This window comes from Rhinatrema bivittatum, chromosome 4 (assembly GCF_901001135.1).
Source record: "Rhinatrema bivittatum chromosome 4, aRhiBiv1.1, whole genome shotgun sequence".
NCBI classification, from domain to species: Eukaryota; Metazoa; Chordata; class Amphibia; order Gymnophiona; family Rhinatrematidae; genus Rhinatrema; species Rhinatrema bivittatum.
In genome coordinates, this window is record NC_042618.1 from 7,836,963 (window position 1) to 7,855,593 (window position 18,631).

At 44.5% G+C, this 18,631-nt stretch overlaps 1 protein-coding gene across 5 annotated transcripts in view; it reads right to left on the reverse strand.

Annotated features, from left to right (window-relative positions):
* Positions 1-18,631, reverse strand: part of LOC115089624 (phospholipase B1, membrane-associated-like) — a 284,201-nt gene that overhangs the window by 136,739 nt on the left and 128,831 nt on the right. For all 5 annotated transcript variants that reach the window (XM_029597717.1, XM_029597719.1, XM_029597715.1 and 2 more), the window contains 2 exons: positions 6,442-6,493; positions 5,918-5,998 (listed from right to left, as the gene is read on the reverse strand). In XM_029597717.1, the coding sequence (XP_029453577.1) occupies positions 5,918-5,998; positions 6,442-6,493 (133 nt within the window). The remainder of the gene's footprint in view (positions 1-5,917; positions 5,999-6,441; positions 6,494-18,631) is intronic.

Consider the following 18,631-nt stretch of genomic DNA (forward strand, 5'->3'; position numbering starts at 1 on the left):
TTTGGCATGAACCTCAGGGGCGTCCCCCTGTGATGATGTCACACATCCTGGATACAAAAGCCTATACTTTTTGCTAGCTAATCAAGTTAGCAAGGGATCTCCTTACGGATGGGATTCGCTCTCCGTACCTAGCTACTCTGCCTCTCCAACTTTTGGACTTTATCCTAACGGGGTACCTGTTCCTCGGGGGCCTCTCTCATATCTTTCAGGTTGCTATCAGGAACTGGTACTCGCTCCTGAACTTATCTCTTCTGCTTGGAAGAAATCGCTGCCTATATCATCAGCGAGTTACCAACTTTATTTCCTCAGAGCTGTTCCCTGGAACCAGGTACTCGCTCCTCGACGGCCTGCCTTTATTCCAGCTTCTGTGTCACCTTCTGGTAGAAACCGCTGTGTGAGTAACTTTACCAACTAGGCTCTATACCAGAACTCTGTGTATGGTCCACTGTACTCACTATCTCAGTTTTCTCCACTACAGCACAGCCATAGAGGGAATCGCTGTTCCAGTATCCTGAGGAACCCTAGCCCAGCCGGGCTTCATCTCTACTCACTACTGCCACCTCTGGTGGCTTCTCAACTCTGTCTAATAAAAGATATAACTCTGTGTTGTGTGTCCCAAAGCTGAGCCTGACCCGTGGCCCCTCACAGGACTTCCCCCTATGGGCGTGGTCAGCTGACATAGTGTCCAAGGGTCCACCCAAAACCTTACAAACAATAACAGTCAGATAGCTTGGAGAAGATAGGATCAGAACCTTCCCATAAGGGAGAGTACCCATGCCAGAGCCTTCCCTTCCAAACGGGTCAGAATGAAGGTGACTTTAGTGATCTCCTTCAAAAACAATGAGGGTTGTAACGCAAACTGCATAAAGCACTGATTAAGGAAGCCACGACAGGAGCGTGGATCCCCATTATACCTGGGAGGTGCAGGAAGTGCCAGAGTTGCTTTGGGAAGCATAGTGGCCGAGAGGCCCACTGGGTTGGCCATTGCTGTATCTTGTAATTGAGAGTGCGGTTCTTCTACCGAAGAGGCCAGTGTCTCTAAAGCTTGATGATGTTGTTTCACTGTGGCAGCCAATCCTGGTAGGGCCCTGGAGGTGGGAGACTCCGCCGAGTCCAGGGCTTTGGCAACCTGTTGCGCTCAGAGGTGGACCCTTGTCCTGGGACAGTGAAGGAAGGTCTCCTGAAAGAGAACAGGAGGTAACTGCCCCCAGGGGGTGGAGCACTGGAGGAGACAGAGGCTGTGAAGAGCTTCACCACTGGAAGCCCAAGGTCCCCCTGGGAGGATCCCTAAGGGATCCGGGCCACTTGGATTTAGGTGGGTCTTGCAGGTCTCCTGAGAGAATGAAAGTCTGGTGTGCCCACGGATACAGGGGGAGCGTGATTGGGTTCGAAGTTGGAACAAGGAGAACCAGAACAGAGTTGGTGATGACAAGGCGAGGAACAGAGCCAGATTCTGGATTCAAGGTCAGGAAGGCAAAGATCAAGATCCAGAGGTCAGTCCAAGGAATGGTCAATAGAGCAGGGGTCAGGTACCGGAGGTCAGACGAGGTCAAAGGCAGGCTGAGGTCTTGAGGCTGGCGGCAGGCAGGCAGGTCAGGAGCAAGCTGAGGTCTTTGAGGAAGGCGGCAGACAGGCAGGCAGGTCAGGAACAAGTCAAGGTCAGTACCAGTAAGACAGTCCGCGGGTACTACCTGGGTAGACAGACAGACAGACGAACACAGGAACAAGCAGGAAGCAGGAACTAGGATGCAGGAATGAGTCAGGAACAGAACTAGAATAGAAGGATCCTGGAATGAGACTAGGAATACGCAAGAGCAGGAACAAACACAGAGGCAATCTTAGAACAAACCGATCCGATTGCCAAGGCCAGGAAGCATAGACAGGAACTTCCTTATATCGAGGGATGAATCAGGGTGCGCCGCAGAGCTAAAATCCGCCCTTGACCCTACATGAGCGCATGTAGGGCATGGCTAGCATGGCAGAGGACACCGAACCTCGATGTGAGACCTGGCATGCAGTGGAAGGCCCGGCGACCACGCTGCAGGATGCCAGGGCCTGAAGAACTGGCAGCTACCATGAGGGAGGTCGTTCCGGGACCCGCTGTGGAACCATGAAGGTGAGCAGGCCCGTGCACGGGACGGCCGCGGGCGTGGGGTGCATAACATTATCCCTGTCATGGAAACCTACTAAAACCCTTGAAAGAACATATTGCCTCTTTTTTAACAAAATTAGTCAGTCTGTCACTCAGTACAGGCTGTTTCCCTGATACACTCAAACAAACATCAATACTTCCAGTTCCAAAAAAGAAAACTAACTAACCACTGCCCCATCACATCCCTCACATCCATTGCTAAACTAATTGAATCTGTAGCTCACCACCCACTCTCCGAATTCCTTGATGAGAACAATCTCCTGCATCCCAACCAACATGGATTCTGCAAAGGACATAGTACAGAGACCCTTCTTCTATCCTCTTTCAGCACAATCCTTTGTGGTTTTGACTCCAACACAGACTATATTGTAGTATTCTTAGATATCTCTGCCGCTTTCAATATCATAAATCATGACATTCTCACTCTGAATCTTCAACACATTGGGATTACTGGTACTTTGCAATGGTTTAAATTTTTTCTATCCAATCGCCCCCAGAAAATCAATCTTGGTAACTTTAGCTCCTCTTGGTACTTTACTGACACATGTGTCCCGCAAGGCTCTTCTCTTTCAGCTATACTTTTCAACATATATCTTCTACTTTTCTGTCACCTTCTAGATGGATTAGGTGTGATCTTTAAAATGTGCGTGGATGATATTCAGTTTCTGGTTCCTTACTCAATTTTATGGCCCAACACTCTCCCTAACTGATCTATATCTTAAAACCACTAGTACTTGGTTGTCTCATAACCGATTAAAGCTAAATACCACAAGAGATCCAAGATGGCTCCTTGAGCGATCGCATATTCAGACGATCCCGAAAATTTCTGTTTTCCGCGAATCTATTACTTCTTTTTCAGTAATGCCCCACAAAAGGAAGGGTAAAGTGAGGGTATATCCACCCGAACCCTCACTTCCAAGCGGACAGCGTGTCATCTTACAGTATGCGTCGCCCTTACCTCAAACGGGGGTCTTGAGCCCCGCTGGCGGGACTGGAACAGGAGAACCGTCACTGCCTGGGGATATATCATTGACCCCCCCAGAGCCACGAGAACAGCCAAGGGCTACCTCTCCAAGCCCCGCCGTGCAGGCAGAGTCGCCTGCGGATGACGTCGCAGCTCCGTCTCTGCTGGGTGGATGTTTCGACGAGGCAGCGGATTAAGGGAAATCCTCACCTCCTCCCACGACTCCGGTGAGACCAGCACAGAACAAAGAGCGTGCTGGGAATATACCTCAGAGAATACCAGCGGGAGAAGGAGAAAGTGGAGCAACAGGAGGTTTGAGAAGCCCCCTTCAGGTAAAAAGACCGGCTGTAATTACTATGGAGTCTCTTTGGGACTTGATAGTGGGGATGACCAAGGAAGTTAATGAATATACCCGTGAAACGGATGAAAACTCCCATAAAATAATTTCTTTGGAAAATCAGTTTAAGACTAAGAATGAAGAACAAACTAAAGATATAACACAAGTGAAAAATGAGTTAAAACAACTATCTGAATTAAGTGTGGTGTCTATGAAAGAGCAAGCAGTTTCAATGCGCAGACTTGAAACTGTGGAGAATTATTTACGGCAGTTGAATTTAAGGATCCTGAATTTCCCTAAGGTAGTTGGTGAACTACCATTAATAACATTTAAAAGATACTTAAAGGAAATTTTGAAGATCCCGGAAGAGCAGATGCCAACGCCGAAGAAATTTTTGTTTTTGAAACAAAGGCAAAGCCAAATTCAGATATCCCCGATAGGGGATATGGGTGACTTTGAGAACTTGTCTGATTATTTAGAAAGCTCAGGTCTTGAAGTGTTGGAAAGATCGGTCTTGTTTGTCTCATTATATTCTGAGTATGATAAGGCATTAATTATGAAACATTACTTTAAAGTTATAAATGTTACCTATTTAGGAGGGCTTATCCGTATATTTTCCGATTTATCCAGAATAACCCAGTTACGCAGGAAGATTTCTTAAAAATGCGCCCAGAGGCTCGTACACTGGGGGCTGAATTTCTTTTGAGATATCCAGCAAGATGTGTAATAAAGTATTCTGGAAATGTTTTTGTGTTTTATAATCCTGAGCATTTGAGGGAATTCTTAAACACCAAGAAGGTCACCCCGTGATAATCTCGTGCAGAATTAATGATGGTATGACAAGAGAGTCTTGCCTTTATTATGTTTCTTTTTCACTTAAGTACTCCTCTAGTGTTCTATCTCTCTCCCATAATATTTCCTGAGAAAATGTGAAAGTTAAATTTATTTCCAATATTGTGTGTATCAAGTGGAATATTTTTCTTATCTGTTAATCTTTTGCTGTATTTCTAAGCAAAGTGATCTTTGTTTTTGTTACTATAAAACTTAATAAACATAAAATTAAAAAAAAAAGCTAAATACCACTAAAACCAAAATCGCAATACAAACTTCCATCACCTTCCCATCTGACCGTTTACCAACCAAATTAGTATTTAACAACCACAGCATTCCAATTGTTCATCACGTACGTAATCTGGGCGTTATAATTGACTCCAATTTATCCCTAACCATGAACATTTCTACAATAGTAAAGAAATCATTTTACAAACTTCATTTACTAAAGAAACTAAAAACTCTACTTTTTCCAGATGACTTCTGAATGATCTTTCAATCCCTCGTATTAACTGGAATAGACTACTGTAACTCTCTCTACCTAGGTCCTCCTGACTCTTCGATTCGCTCTCTTCAACTCATTCAAAATACTGCTGCTTGCTTACTAACCAGCATCCCCTGTCGCGAACATATCACTCCAATGCTACAATACTTACACTGGTTACCAATACATTTTCGAATTCAATAAAAAATATTGACCATAATTCACAATCTAATCCACAACCCATCTACAGTATGGCTCTGCTCTGTCCTGAGACTTTACAAACCGTCGCAGCAATTACGTTCAATGGACAAACATTTACTTGAAATACCCACTATTAAAACTGCATGACTGGATCTAAACATAAACATGGTTTTTCTGTGACTGGTCCCACTTTGTGGAATGCATTACCCGAATCTATCCGTTCTAGCCTGCTGCTAAAATATTGTTAAATGTGAACCGACATGATGTTACTAAACGAATGGCGGTATATAAAGAATCTCAAATAAATAAATATCCATCTAATTTCTATCACCAAAAAATTCAAAAAAGCTCTAAAAACCCATCTATGTTCCATTGCCTTCAATAAGATAAATCAATCATAATTCCAGTCTAGCTCTACCTCTTTGCTTCTCTGATTTACACCCTAATCTGAACTTTTGGATCATATTACTCCGATTTGTATCTTTTAAACTTTTACATTCTATTTAGTTGTATTTCATTCTCTTATTTTTTTATGTAACTGTAAACCGCTTAGTTCACATCTCGTTTGTATAGGCGGTATACAAAAATTGTTAAATAAATATAACATGCACGCATTTGCACATTTATGTTATAAAATGGTCGTTTCCTTGGATGCAGGCCAACAAATGAGTGCATAGGAGTGCCCAAGTTCCAGTTTAAAAGTTACTGTCATTGTATAAGAAACTCCTTTTTATTAATAAGTAAAATCATACAGTCATATAACAAGTTATATCATTTTAAAATGCAAATATTAATAAGTCCTCTAGTACATGTTGGCTGGCACCTATCAGCAGGCAACAGAATTCAGAACATGCTGAATATCCTGTAATTCTATTGTTACTGCTATTGTAAATCAATCTTTGTCTGCTTCATGATATGTTATATCATGAGAGTCTCCCCCGTCCTTACCTTATCGTGGCAGAAATTGCACAGGTCAATGGCTCCAATGAAAATGGTCACCACTTTCCAGTCATTGTAAAAGCTAATGTCCTGGGAAGACAGCAGAGATAGGAAGTGGTAAGTCCTTGATCTGTTTCATGAATCTGACCACAGAGGCATTTATCCTCTGTGAATTCAACGATACTTGGTTTCAAAATGAATTTAGAATTTTAGTGTCAGATTTAAGCAACAGAAAAATGAAATTTTTCAAGTTACTTTCTTGCATACATCTGAAATAATGCACTTTTTAGCCAGGCATTCATTTCCTCTTACTTATAGAAGGGAAAAATTGTGCCTTGCAGGAAAGCAACCTAAACTAAAGATGATCTACAGGTCAACAGTTGGTTGACGTCTCCAAAACCAAAGTCTCAGGCAATTCCATGTACAACATGGACTGCTCCCAGGAGACTCTTAATATTATCCTCTCCTGGTCCTCTAAGATAACCTTACACTGCTGCATCCCTGAATTAAAAAATTCCCAAAAAAACTCTTACTGGATAGTCTTTCAAGGTGGTAATCAGTTGTCTTGCCTGCTCAGGAAGTTCACTGAAAAGAAGGAAGAGAGGTTTATTGGAAAAGAGCATGCACAGCTGGAGTTTCCATGGTCACACTGACCTTTCTGGAATTGTTCTGGGATTGTTCTGGGTCTAGGATCTGGTTCCCCAAGGTTTCTGCAGAAGAACCACTTATTACAATGACCAAAATTGAAGGATCCTCCACAAAATATATTTTACTGACTTTTTTCCTAGTTTAAATTTTGTAAATATCTCATATTTCAATTTGTTGAGGGGTATTTTTTTTTTTTTGGCATGGCAGTTTCCTCCGGCTCCTTTGGTTTTCAGTTTAATCAGAACCAGTCCCTATTGGACTACAGTATCATGAACCTTCCTTCACAAATACTTTGGCATTTTCCATTATTTTTTAATTTCCTCCCAATGTACTTAGCTGGGCCATTACAGTGACTGTCCTGGGCTGGTGGCCATGCGCTTGGGCTTCTTCCAGGACCCTACAATTGGAGGCCCTGAATCTGGCCACTAGGTGTTGCTATTGAGCAATGGCTAAGAGGCCCCTTAACACTGCCTCCATAGCATCCCCAGCCCCAACCAGCAAAGAAGCAGAGATATAGACCTGGAACTGAACTCTGGCCATCTGCAGGGCAGTGGGCAGCACATGCTACTGAGCAAATCCCAGTTTTCTTGAGGTTTTTGTTCCATTATTTTTTTTTGTTAAAATCTTTGTAGTGTTCACAAAAGAGGCTGAATTGACAGAACTGGAAACTATAATCCTCCATTTATTCACAGCACAGATACAGCATGGGCAGTGCACATATAGGGGTACATTTTCAAAAGTAAGGACAGGCATCCATGTGCACGCGCTACCCGGAACGCACACATGGATGCCCAATTTTAGAACATGCGCGCGCAGGTGCATGCATGCTATAAAATCATGGGTCGGCGCACGCAAGGGGGTGCACACTAGTGCATCTTGCGCTCGCTGACACCCGTGGCCTTCCCCCATTCCCTCCCCCCAATCTAATCTTCCCACCCCTTCCCCTAACCCTCCCGCCCCCTAGCCCTATCCTAACCCCCCCCCCCCCCCCCCCCCCCCCCAATTCATTTAACTTACCTTTTGCGCCTGCTCCGGGAAGGCACAAGTTGCGCACACCAGCAGCCTGCCAGCACATGATCTTCTGACACAGCAGCAAATGGCCGCTGAGCCGGAGGCCTTTGGCCCTGCCCCACCCCCGGACCTCCCCGCCCCCGCCGCACCCCTTTTTGGAAACCCCGGGACTTAGACGTGTCCCGGGTTTTACGCACGTCGCTGGGCCTTTATAAAATAGGCCCGGTGCGCGTAACCTGATTTACGCACGTAGAGCTTTGAAAATCCAGTCCATACTCAAACTACCCCTTCACCAAACAGGTTCTGCATTGGCAACAACAGTGTAAACATCTCACGCACACACACACACACACACACATCGATACTTTCCCATCACAGAACAATGCAAAAGGGCTGGGACCAAACCCAAGATATGGAGGGAAGGGAACCCCAGGCCACAAACTCCAAGCAGGAGGTCAGGGGCAATTTGCTCTATTGCTACCAGCCACAAGGGGAGGAAAAGGGGACCTGGCAGCTAGTTGTTCCCAAGCTTTTCCACGAGGCCCTCCTGAACCTCACCCACACACACCCATTAGCGAGATACTTAGGGGAGCAGAGCACGGGTGCACGCCTTTTGCAGTATTTCTTGTGGCCGAAAATTTATCAAGATGTTCACCATTTCTGCTGGTTGCATCCACAGTACCAGTTAGTGCCACAACATCTGCCCCAAAAGGTACCCCTGGTGCCTCTGCCCACCATAGGTTAACCCGTGGAATGAGTTGCTATGGACAACATTGTAGGGCCCTTAGATTGTACATCTCGGGGTCATCAATATATCCTAGTTTTGATGGACTATGCCACTTGGTTTCTCTGGGCTATTCCCCTAAGTAACACTATGGCCCGAATGATTGCTCAGGAGGTAATAAAAATATTTTGCATTGTGGGTTTCCCAGGGAGATTCTAACACATAGGGGCACTCATTTCATGAGTAAATGGTTACAGAACATATGGAGACTGTTCGGCATCCTACAATTGAAAACAGCTGCCTATCATCCCCAAAGTGATGGTCTGTTTGAGAGATTCAAGCAGACCTTGAAGACCATGATATGGAAATGCAATGAGGAAGAATCAAAGACTAGGATACTCTACTCCCATTCCTGCTATTTGCAGCCCAGGAAGTTCCCCAGGCGTCACTAGGTTTCTCCTCTTTTTAATTAATGTTTGGGCGATAACCCCAGAATCTGCTTACAATAATCCAGGAATTTTGGTCTAGCCACTCCAGGGAAGACGAGGTCCTAGTAACGAAATATGTCCAATTGTTGGGGCGTAGAAACAGAGAGCTCACCCAAGAGGATAGAGGGAATTTAGAACAAGCCCAAATCTGACAGAAATTTTACTATGATTGGGGGCTCGTTTTAGGAGTTTTCAGGAAAAGGACAAAGTTCTAGTCCTGTTGCCCACATCTACAAACAGACTCCTGGCTAAATAGAAAGGCCCTTTCTTGATTAAGAGGAAAATTGGGGAGTTAGACAATGAAGTAGCAATGGGAGATCGGAAGTTGCAGGTCTTTCACGGGAGTGGTATCTAGACAGAAGAAGAGCTTTAGTAATGACACATGGAACACATCATGTATGCGCATGGAGGAGGGTAGGCGTAGTCGGTACAAGACTGCTACCACTCGTTTGGCGACTCGGAAAGGCCCACAGAATCTCGAAGCTAGTCTTCGAGATGGGATTCGTAGCTGTAGATTTTTAGTACTAAGTCAGACGCGGTCTCCTGGAAGGAAGATAGGCGCTGGCTGACTATGCTTATCCGCCCATTTCTTGGCAGACTGGGCGGCTTTGTGAAGCTTTCCTTGGATAGAGGTCCATAAGGAAAGAAGCTGGCGAGTTGAAAGTTGCACTGCCGGGAGTGCACTAGGTTCAGGCGAAGGCAAGGGCGGTTCAAATTGCTTCCCATAGACAACGAGGAAAGGTAAACTTCCAGTAGCGGCATGTGTATGATTATTATATGAGAACTCTGCCCACGGGAGTAACTTGGCCCAATTATCTTGTCGTTCATTCATGAACGAACGGAGAAAGGTCTTTAGGGTTTGGTTAGTCCATTCCATTTGCCCATTACTCTGGGGATGCAACGCAGACGAAAGACTAAGTTGCACGCTGAAGCATTTGCAAAGTGCCTTCCAATATCGAGCAATAAACTGTGGTCCTTGATCAGAGACTATATCCTGTGAAAAGCCATGAAGTCCGAAGATATGTTGAGCGAAGAGATTGGCTAAGTCAGGTGCAGAATGCAACTTTGGCAAGGGGACAAAGTGCGCCATCTTGGAAAACCGGTCTACGGTCACCCAAATGACAGAATTACCTCCTGAGATGGGAAGGTCCACGACAAAGTCGGTGGAGATGTGTGTCCAAGGTCCCACCGGGATGGGTAATGGTTGTAACAGGCCCCTGGGTCTCCCGATGAGCGGCTTCTGTACGGCGCAGGTAGGGTAAGAGACCACAAAGGCTTGAACGTCCTGTCTCACCGTCGGCCACCAGTAGAATCGATTCAACAGGTCTAAGGTCCCTTTACAGCCAGAATGACCCCCAGTGAGGGAGTCATGGGCCCAAGTGAGGACTGCTCTCCGGGAGCGATGTGGAACGATGGTCTTTCCTTGAGCGGACACCGAGGTTGCTGCAAGGCTCACTTTCACGGGATCCAAGATGTACTGGGGATTGTCAGAAGTCTTTTCGACCTCAGTGGAGCGCAAGAGCGCGTCAACTTGAACATTCTTAGAGCCGGGTTGGTAGCGTAGAGTAAAATCAAACTAATCAAAAAACAGCGACCAGCAGGCTTGCCTTGGGTTCAGGCATTGGGCTTGCTTCAAAAATGCTAAGTTTTTGTGGTCGGTGTAAATCGTAACCGGATGGTTGGCCCCCTCCAACCACTGTCTCCATTCCTCCAGGGCAAGTTTCACGGCTAGCAACTCTTTATCACCAACACAGTAGTTGCTTTCTGCCACCGAGAATTTCTTTGAGAAATATGAACAGGGTATCAATTGTCCAGAATCGGAGTACTGGCTCAGCACGGCCCCCATGGCCACATTGGAGGCATCGACTTCCACCACAAAGGTCCGGCTGGGATCAGGATGACGAAGGCAGGTATCCAACAAGAATGCTTCCTTGAGGGCCTCGAAGCAGGAACAGGCCAATCCACCGTGTTGGCTCCCTTTCGGGTGAGGGCAGTCAACGGGGCCACAATACTGGAGTAGTTTATTTATTTATTTATTTAAATTATTTATATACCGTTTTACCAAGTACATGACATGACCAAAACGGTTTACAATACACTATCAAAAAATAAAAACCCAAATAAAATGCAAAATAAAATAGCCCCCCAACTGCATTAAGCAAAAAATTAAAATTAAAATTAGAAACATTGGAAAAAAAATTACAGTCAAAAAATTCATGATCAATTTCCAAAATAAAAATAAAGTTTAAACTACAGTAGTTTTTAACCATTAACTTATAAACAAGAAAAAGATAATAACCCAGCACTTATTCACTGTAAACAATCAAACAGGAATAATAGTTTTTTATAAGATCCAAATTTCCAAAAGCTTCTTTAAAGAAGTACGTTTTTAAAGCTTTTTTGAATTCGTTTTTGTTTTGCATTTGTCTCAAGAAGTCAGGTAAGGTGTTCCACATTACTGGCCCTGCAACCGAAAATGCCCTTTGTCTGGTGACATTTAAGGCAGTCTTTTTTATTGTTGGGACTTCTAATAGATTTTTTCCTGCAGATCTGAGGTCCCTAGAGGGTTTGTACATTCGCAATTCCGAACACAGCCAAACAGAATCAATACTATTTAGTAAAGAATGAATCATCATTAAGATTTTAAATTTTATTCTATATTTGACCGGAAGCCAATGTAACTTCTGCAGTACTGGAGAAATGTGCTGTCTAATAGGGGTTGATGTTAAAAGTCTAGCTGCAAAATTTTGGATGAGCTGGAGAGGTCTGATAGCAGAATCTGGTAACCCTAAATATAATCCGTTGCAGTAGTCCAACCCCGAAAAAACCAAGGCCTGTAAGACTGATCTATAATCATTGTAAAATAACAGAGGTTTTAACCTTTTTAGTACGTGTAGCTTATTAAAGAAAGAATTCTTTACAACCTTCGAAATATGATGAGAAAGGGATAAGTTTGAGTCTATCCATACACCTAGGTTCCGTGCAACTTTTGTAATTTGGACATTTTCTTTACCTAACATAATATTATCGGGAGGAGTGTTTATCGGATTTGATATAAAACTCAGAAATAATATCTCAGTTTTCTTTTTGTTTAGTTTTAACCGATTGTGTGCCATCCATTTTTCAATTACCGAAATATATAACTGCACCAAACTTAATGTTTCTTGCCATGACGACTTATATGGAATAAAAAGTTGAATGTCATCAGCATAAATTTTATACTGCACATTTAAAGATGAAAGAATGTGACATAATGGAAGCAAATAAATATTAAATAATATGGGAGATAATGAAGAGCCCTGAGGAACTCCAGTTGACTGACAATATTGATAAGAAGAATGAGCACCAATATTAATTTGACAAGGACGATCAGAAAGAAAACTTTTAAACCAATTTAATACAGTGGCTTGAATGCCAATAAGTTGTAGGGTAGATAGTAGGATTTTATGGTCCAAAGTATCGAAGGCAGCTGACACATCTAAAAAGATTACCAGAAAATCAGTGTAAGAGTCAAAGCCTCTTAGAAAGGTATCAAAAGATGACAACAGAAGAGCTTCTGTGGAATGACCTTTACGAAACCCATGTTGATTTGGGTTTAATATGCTATGTTCATTCAAATAATCTTTTAGTTGAAATAAGACCACAGATTCCATTGTTTTCGCCAAAGATGGTAAAGAGGCTATTGGTCGTAAATTAGAAAGCTCTAAAAAAGGCTGAGAATTATTTTTCTGTATAGGCAATATTGACGTTTGTTTCAAAGTATTGGGAAATACACCGGTCTTTAGTGACTGATTTATAATTTGACATACAAAATCAGGGAAATTTTTGATAATATCCCTAGGAATAAAGTGACGGTAGAAATTGGAAAAGCCGAGGAAGCGTTGCAAAGCTTTGAGACCCCTCAGCCTGGGCCAATTCTTAATTGCCGCCACTTTCTCAGGATCCATTTGGAAGCCTGTTGGAGAGATTATGTAGCCCAGGAACGGCAGGGACGTCTTCTCGAAACTACATTTTTCAAGTTTCGCATATAGACTATGCTCCCTAAGTTTTTGGAGCACTTGACGGACATGCTGATGTGTGAAGGCAGGTCCTGGGAGTAGACTAGCACATCATCGAGATAGACAATTACGCAGGTGTTCAGAAGATCCTGTAACACCTCATTCATAAGATGCTGGAACACCGCCGGAGCATTACATAAGCCGAAAGGCATCACGAGATATTCGTAATGCCCGTCTCTGGTATTAAAAGCGGTTTTCCACTTGTCTCCGGGATGAATTCTAAGTTGTAAGCACCTCGTAGGTCCAACTTTGTGAAAATCTTCGCTCCCTGGAGCCTATCGAGAAGCTCCGGAATTAGCGGGAGCGGGTAACGATCCCGCTTGGTAATAGAGTTTAGGCCTCGATAGTCTATACACGGCCTCAGCGAGCCGTCCTTCTTGCTGACAAAGAAGAAGCCTGCCCCTGCAGGTGACTTGGATGGGTGAATAAACCCCTTGGCCAGATTCTCTGAAATATACTCAGACATGGCCCAGGTCTCAGGTAATAAGGGATATACCCTTCCCCAGGGGGGCATAGTTCCAGGTAACAGGTCTATAGCGCAATCATATGGGCGATGTTGCGGAAGGATCTCCGCCTTGGACTTGGAAAAAACATCCGAGAAGTCCTCATAAGGTGCCGGAGGACCTAGGGCAGAGTGCATCAACGGAAGTCCGGGAGCCTTAGGCACCTTCATACAGTTGGCTAGGCAGAAGGGACTCCACTTGACAATCTGTAGAGTATCCCACTGAATCGTGGGCGAGTGCTTCTGTAGCCACGGCAACCCTAGCACCACAGGATGGACAGCCTTATCCAACCCTAGAAAGGCTATCTCCTCCAAATAGATCGCCCCGGTGCGGACAGTAATGGGTGCTGTGGACATCACGATAGGTCCTGGAAGAAGCGTCCCCTGGATGGAGGTAATTCGTAATGGGACCTCCCGTCTATGCATAGGAATTCGCAACTGGGAGACTAAGTCCTGCAGGATGAAATTACCCCCGGTTCCAGAATCCAGGAATGCAATCGTCTCAATGGAACCTCCAGGGTATACCAGGGTAACAGGCACGGTACATTGAGGAGCTGTAGCACAGCTTAGGAGGAGCTCCTCCCGACCTCCTAGGCTTTGGCATTTTCCGCACGCTCCTAGCAGCGTGCCAAGAAATGGCCCTTCTGGCCACAATACAAGCACAATTTCAATGAACGACGACGTTGCCTCTCTTCAGCAGAGAGCGGGGCCCGTCCCAGCTGCTTGGGTTCGCAGGTGGGAGTGTCTGAACGAGAAGTCATAAGAACATAAGAAAATGCCTTACTGGGTCAGACCAAGGGTCCATCAAGCCCAGCATCCTGTTTCCAACAGTGGCCAATCCAGGCCATAAGAACCTGGCAAGTACCCAAAACTAAGTCTATTCCATGTAACCATTGCTAATGGCAGTGGCTATTCTCTAAGTGAACTTAATAGCAGGTAATGGACTTCTCCTCCAAGAACTTATCCAATCCTTTTTTAAACACAGCTATACTAACTGCACGAACCACATTCTCTGGCAACAAATTCCAGAGTTTAATTGTGCGTTGAGTAAAAAAGAACTTTCTCCGATTAGTTTTAAATGTGCCCCATGCTAACTTCATGGAGTGCCCCCTAGTCTTTCTACTATCCGAAAGAGTAAATAACCGATTCACAACTACCCGTTCTAGACCTCTCATGATTTTAAACACCTCTATCATATCCCCCCTCAGTCGTCTCTTCTCCAAGCTAAAAAGTCCTAACCTCTTTAGTCTTTCCTCATAGGGGAGTTGTTCCATTCCCCTTATCATTTTGGTAGCCCTTCTCTGTACCTTCTCCATCGCAATTATATCTTTTTTGAGATGCAGCGACCAGAATTGCACACAGTATTCAAGGTGCGGTCTCACCATGGAGCGATACAGAGGCATTATGACATTTTCCGTTGTATTCATCATTCCTTTTCTAATAATTCCCAACATTCTGTTTGCTTTTTTGACTGCCGCAGCACACTGCACCGACGATTTCAATGTGTTATCCACTATGACACCTAGATCTCTTTCTTGGGTTGTAGCACCTAATATGGAACCCATCATTGTGTAATTATAGCATGGGTTATTTTTCCCTATATGCATCACCTTGCACTTATCCACATTAAATTTCATCTGCCATTTGGATGCCCAATTTTCCAGTCTCACAAGGTCTTCCTGCAATTTATCACAATCTGCTTGTGATTTAACTACTCTGAACAATTTTGTGTCATCTGCAAATTTGATTATCTCACTCGTCGTATTTCTTTCCAGATCATTTATAAATATATTGAACAGTAAGGGTCCCAATACAGATCCCTGAGACACTCCACTGTCCACTCCCTTCCACTGAGAAAATTGCCCATTCAATCCTACTCTCTGTTTCCTGTCTTTTAGCCAGTTTGCAATCCACGAAAGGACATCGCCACCTATCCCATGACTTTTTACTTTTCCTAGAAGCCTCTCATGAGGAACTTTGTCAAACGCCTTCTGAAAATCCAAGTATACTATATCTACCGGTTCACCTTTATCCACATGTTTATTAACTCCTTCAAAAAAGTGAAGCAGATTTGTGAGGCAAGACTTGCCCTGGGTAAAGCCATGCTGACTTTGTTCCATTAAACCATGTCTTTCTATATGTTCTGTGATTTTGATGTTTAGAACACTTTCCACTATTTTCCTGGCACTGAAGTCAGGCTAACCGGTCTGTAGTTTCCCGGATCACCCCTGGAGCCCTTTTTAAATATTGGGGTTACATTTGCTATCCTTCAGTCTTCAGGTACAATGGATGATTTTAAAGATAAGTTACAAATTTTTACTAATAGGTCTGAAATTTCATTTTTTAGTTCCTTCAGAACTCTGGGGTGTATACCATCCGGTCCAGGTGATTTACTACTCTTCAGTTTGTCAATCAGGCCTACCACATCTTCTAGATTCACCGTGATTTGATTCAGTCCATCTGAATCATTACCCATGAAAACCTTCTCCATTACGGGTACCTCCCCAACATCCTCTTCAGTAAACACCGAAGCAAAGAAATCATTTAATCTTTTCGCGATGGCCTTATCTTCTCTAAGTGCCCCTTTAACCCCTCGATCATCTAACGGTCCAACTGACTCCCTCACAGGCTTTCTGCTTCGGATATATTTAAAAAAGTTTTTACTGTGAGTTTTTGCCTCTACAGCCAACTTCTTTTCAAATTCTCTCTTAGCCTGTCTTATCAATGTCTTACATTTAACTTGCCAATGTTTATGCTTTATCCTATTTTCTTCTGTTGGATCCTTCTTCCAATTTTTGAATGAAGATTTTTTGGCTAAAATAGCTTCTTTCACCTCCCCTTTTAACCATGCCGGTAATCGTTTTGCCTTCTTTCCACCTTTCTTAATGTGTGGAATACATCTGGACTGTGCTTCTAGAATGGTATTTTTTAACAATGACCACGCCTCTTGGAGAAGACGCGGATCTCGCCGACCCAGAGGCAGGACTGTGGCGGGAGGAGTGCTGCTCCTTGGCCCATTGTTGTAGGTGGCGGTCAATGCGGGCAGCCATGTCTATCAAGGCGTTGAGGTCTTCCGGCAGATTTCAGGCTGCAATCTCATCCTTTATGCGGCCAGAAAGGCCCTCCAAGAAGATAGTCTTAAGACTACCATCCTGCCAACCTACTTCTTGGGCTAAAGTCCGGAATTCCATAGCATAGTCTGCCAAGGAGCGCACCCCCTGATAGAGCTGTAGTAGTTCAGACGTAGCCGTAGCTACTCGGGCTGGCTCATCAAAAGCCTGTCGGAAGTTTGAGATGAACTGTTGTAAGTCCATTATTTATTTATTTATTTGTTGAGTTTTATATACCATCATTCGGTAGAGCCATCATAACGGTTTACAAAAATATACATTTTTCTTAGCAGTTGTGTAACAGAAAAAACAATGTGAACATTATACATTTTCTTAGCAGTTGTGCAACAATAAAAAACAATTTGAACAATATCAGAAATAAGCATATCAAGTAGGGATGTGAATCGTGTGATCGATCGTCTTAACGATCGATTTTGGCTGGGGGGGGAGGGAAATCTGATTGTCGTGGGTTTTTTTTTTTAAAAATCATTAAAAATCGTAAATCAGGGGAGGCGGGAAAACTGGCACACCAAAAAAACCCTAAAACCCACCCGAACCTTTAAAACAAATCCCCCACCCTCCCGAACCCCCCCAAAATGTTTTAAATTACCTGGGGTCCAGTGTGGGGGTCCTGACATGATCTCCAGCTCTCTGGCAACAGCTGCATTGAGAAATAGCGCCGGTGGCCCTTTGCCCTTATCATGTGACAGGGCAAAGGTAGCGCCGGCGCCATTTTGGTTCCTGGCTCCCGATGTCACGCGTGCAGGAGATCGCCGGCGCTACCTTTGCCCTCACTATGTCATACAGGCGCCATTTTGAAGATTGGCAATACGGCCCGCGTGCAGGAGGTCGCTCCCGGACCCCTGCTGGACTTTTGGCAAGTCTTGTGGGGGTCAGGAGCCCCCCCCCCAAGCTGGCCAAAAGTCCTTGGGGGTCCAGCGGGGATCCAGGGGCGATCTCCTGCACGCGTGACGTCGGGAGCCAGGAACCAAAATGGCGCCGGCACTACCTTTGCCTTGTCACATGATAAGGGCAAAGGGCCACCGGCGCCATTTCTCAACGCAGCCATGGCCAGAGAGCTGGAGATCGCGTCGGGACCCCCCCACTGGACCCCAGGTAATTTAAAACATTTTGGGGGGGTTCGGGAGGGTGGGGGATTTGTTTTAAAGGTTCGGGGTGGGTTTTAGGGTTTTTTTGGTGTGCCGGTTTTCCCGCGCCCTATTTAACGATACAATACAAATGCCCCTGAAGATAAATCGGGGGCATTTGTATTGTATCGTGCACTCTAACGATTTTGGACGATTTTAAAATTATCTGACGATAATTTTAATTGTTCAAAAACGATTCACATCCCTAATATCAAGTCCAGAGAGCATTATTAGGTTGGAAGAGGAGGGTATGCAGTTCAGGGTGAAGAGAATGTATTAAGAGGTTTATAACTGAGAGTTCAGTTGAGAGTTGGAATGATCAGACGTCTGAGGGTCAGTGTAGAATTTGTGGAACTTTAGTGTTTTTAGGTCCTTTTGAATATTTTTAGGTCGTGTTGGGTTCTCAGGAATTTAGGTAGGGTATTCCAAAGTTTAGGTGAAGCAATTGAAAAGGCTCTTTCTCTTGTGGTTGCCAGATGTGCATCTTTGATAGGGGGAATGTTTAGGTAGCCTGAGTTATTAGAGCGTAGGTTTCTTGGAGGATTTTGAGGGATTATGTTTAGGGTGTTAAGACCTTGATGATCTTTGTTTAGCGAGGGATCATTGTGTTCCCAAAGGGGAGAGGCCACTATTAAGGCTTTCCCATCAAGCAGGGACAGGATATAAGCTACTTTCACCACATCCGAGGGGAACTGCCGGGGCAACAGGGAGAACCGTATGAAACATTGGTTCAAAAAACCACGGCAGGTCCTTAAATCCCCAGCGTAACGAGAGGGTGCTGGCAGCTGAGTTACCGAAGAGTCTTGCCCTCGGGTGCTGGTTCGGAGGCGGACAGGGCCCTGGCATCCAGTCGGGCTGATAATTCCCCTACCAAACCAGTAAGGACCTTGAGGTACTATTGTTGATACTGCAGCTGCTGGGCCAACCCTGGCAGGTCCAAGGGGACAGGTGCATCCGCCAAGTCCATGGCCTTGCAATCTGTTATGGAGTCTCAGTTTAGTGGACCCTTGGGCCGATCTGCAGGAGACTGGGAA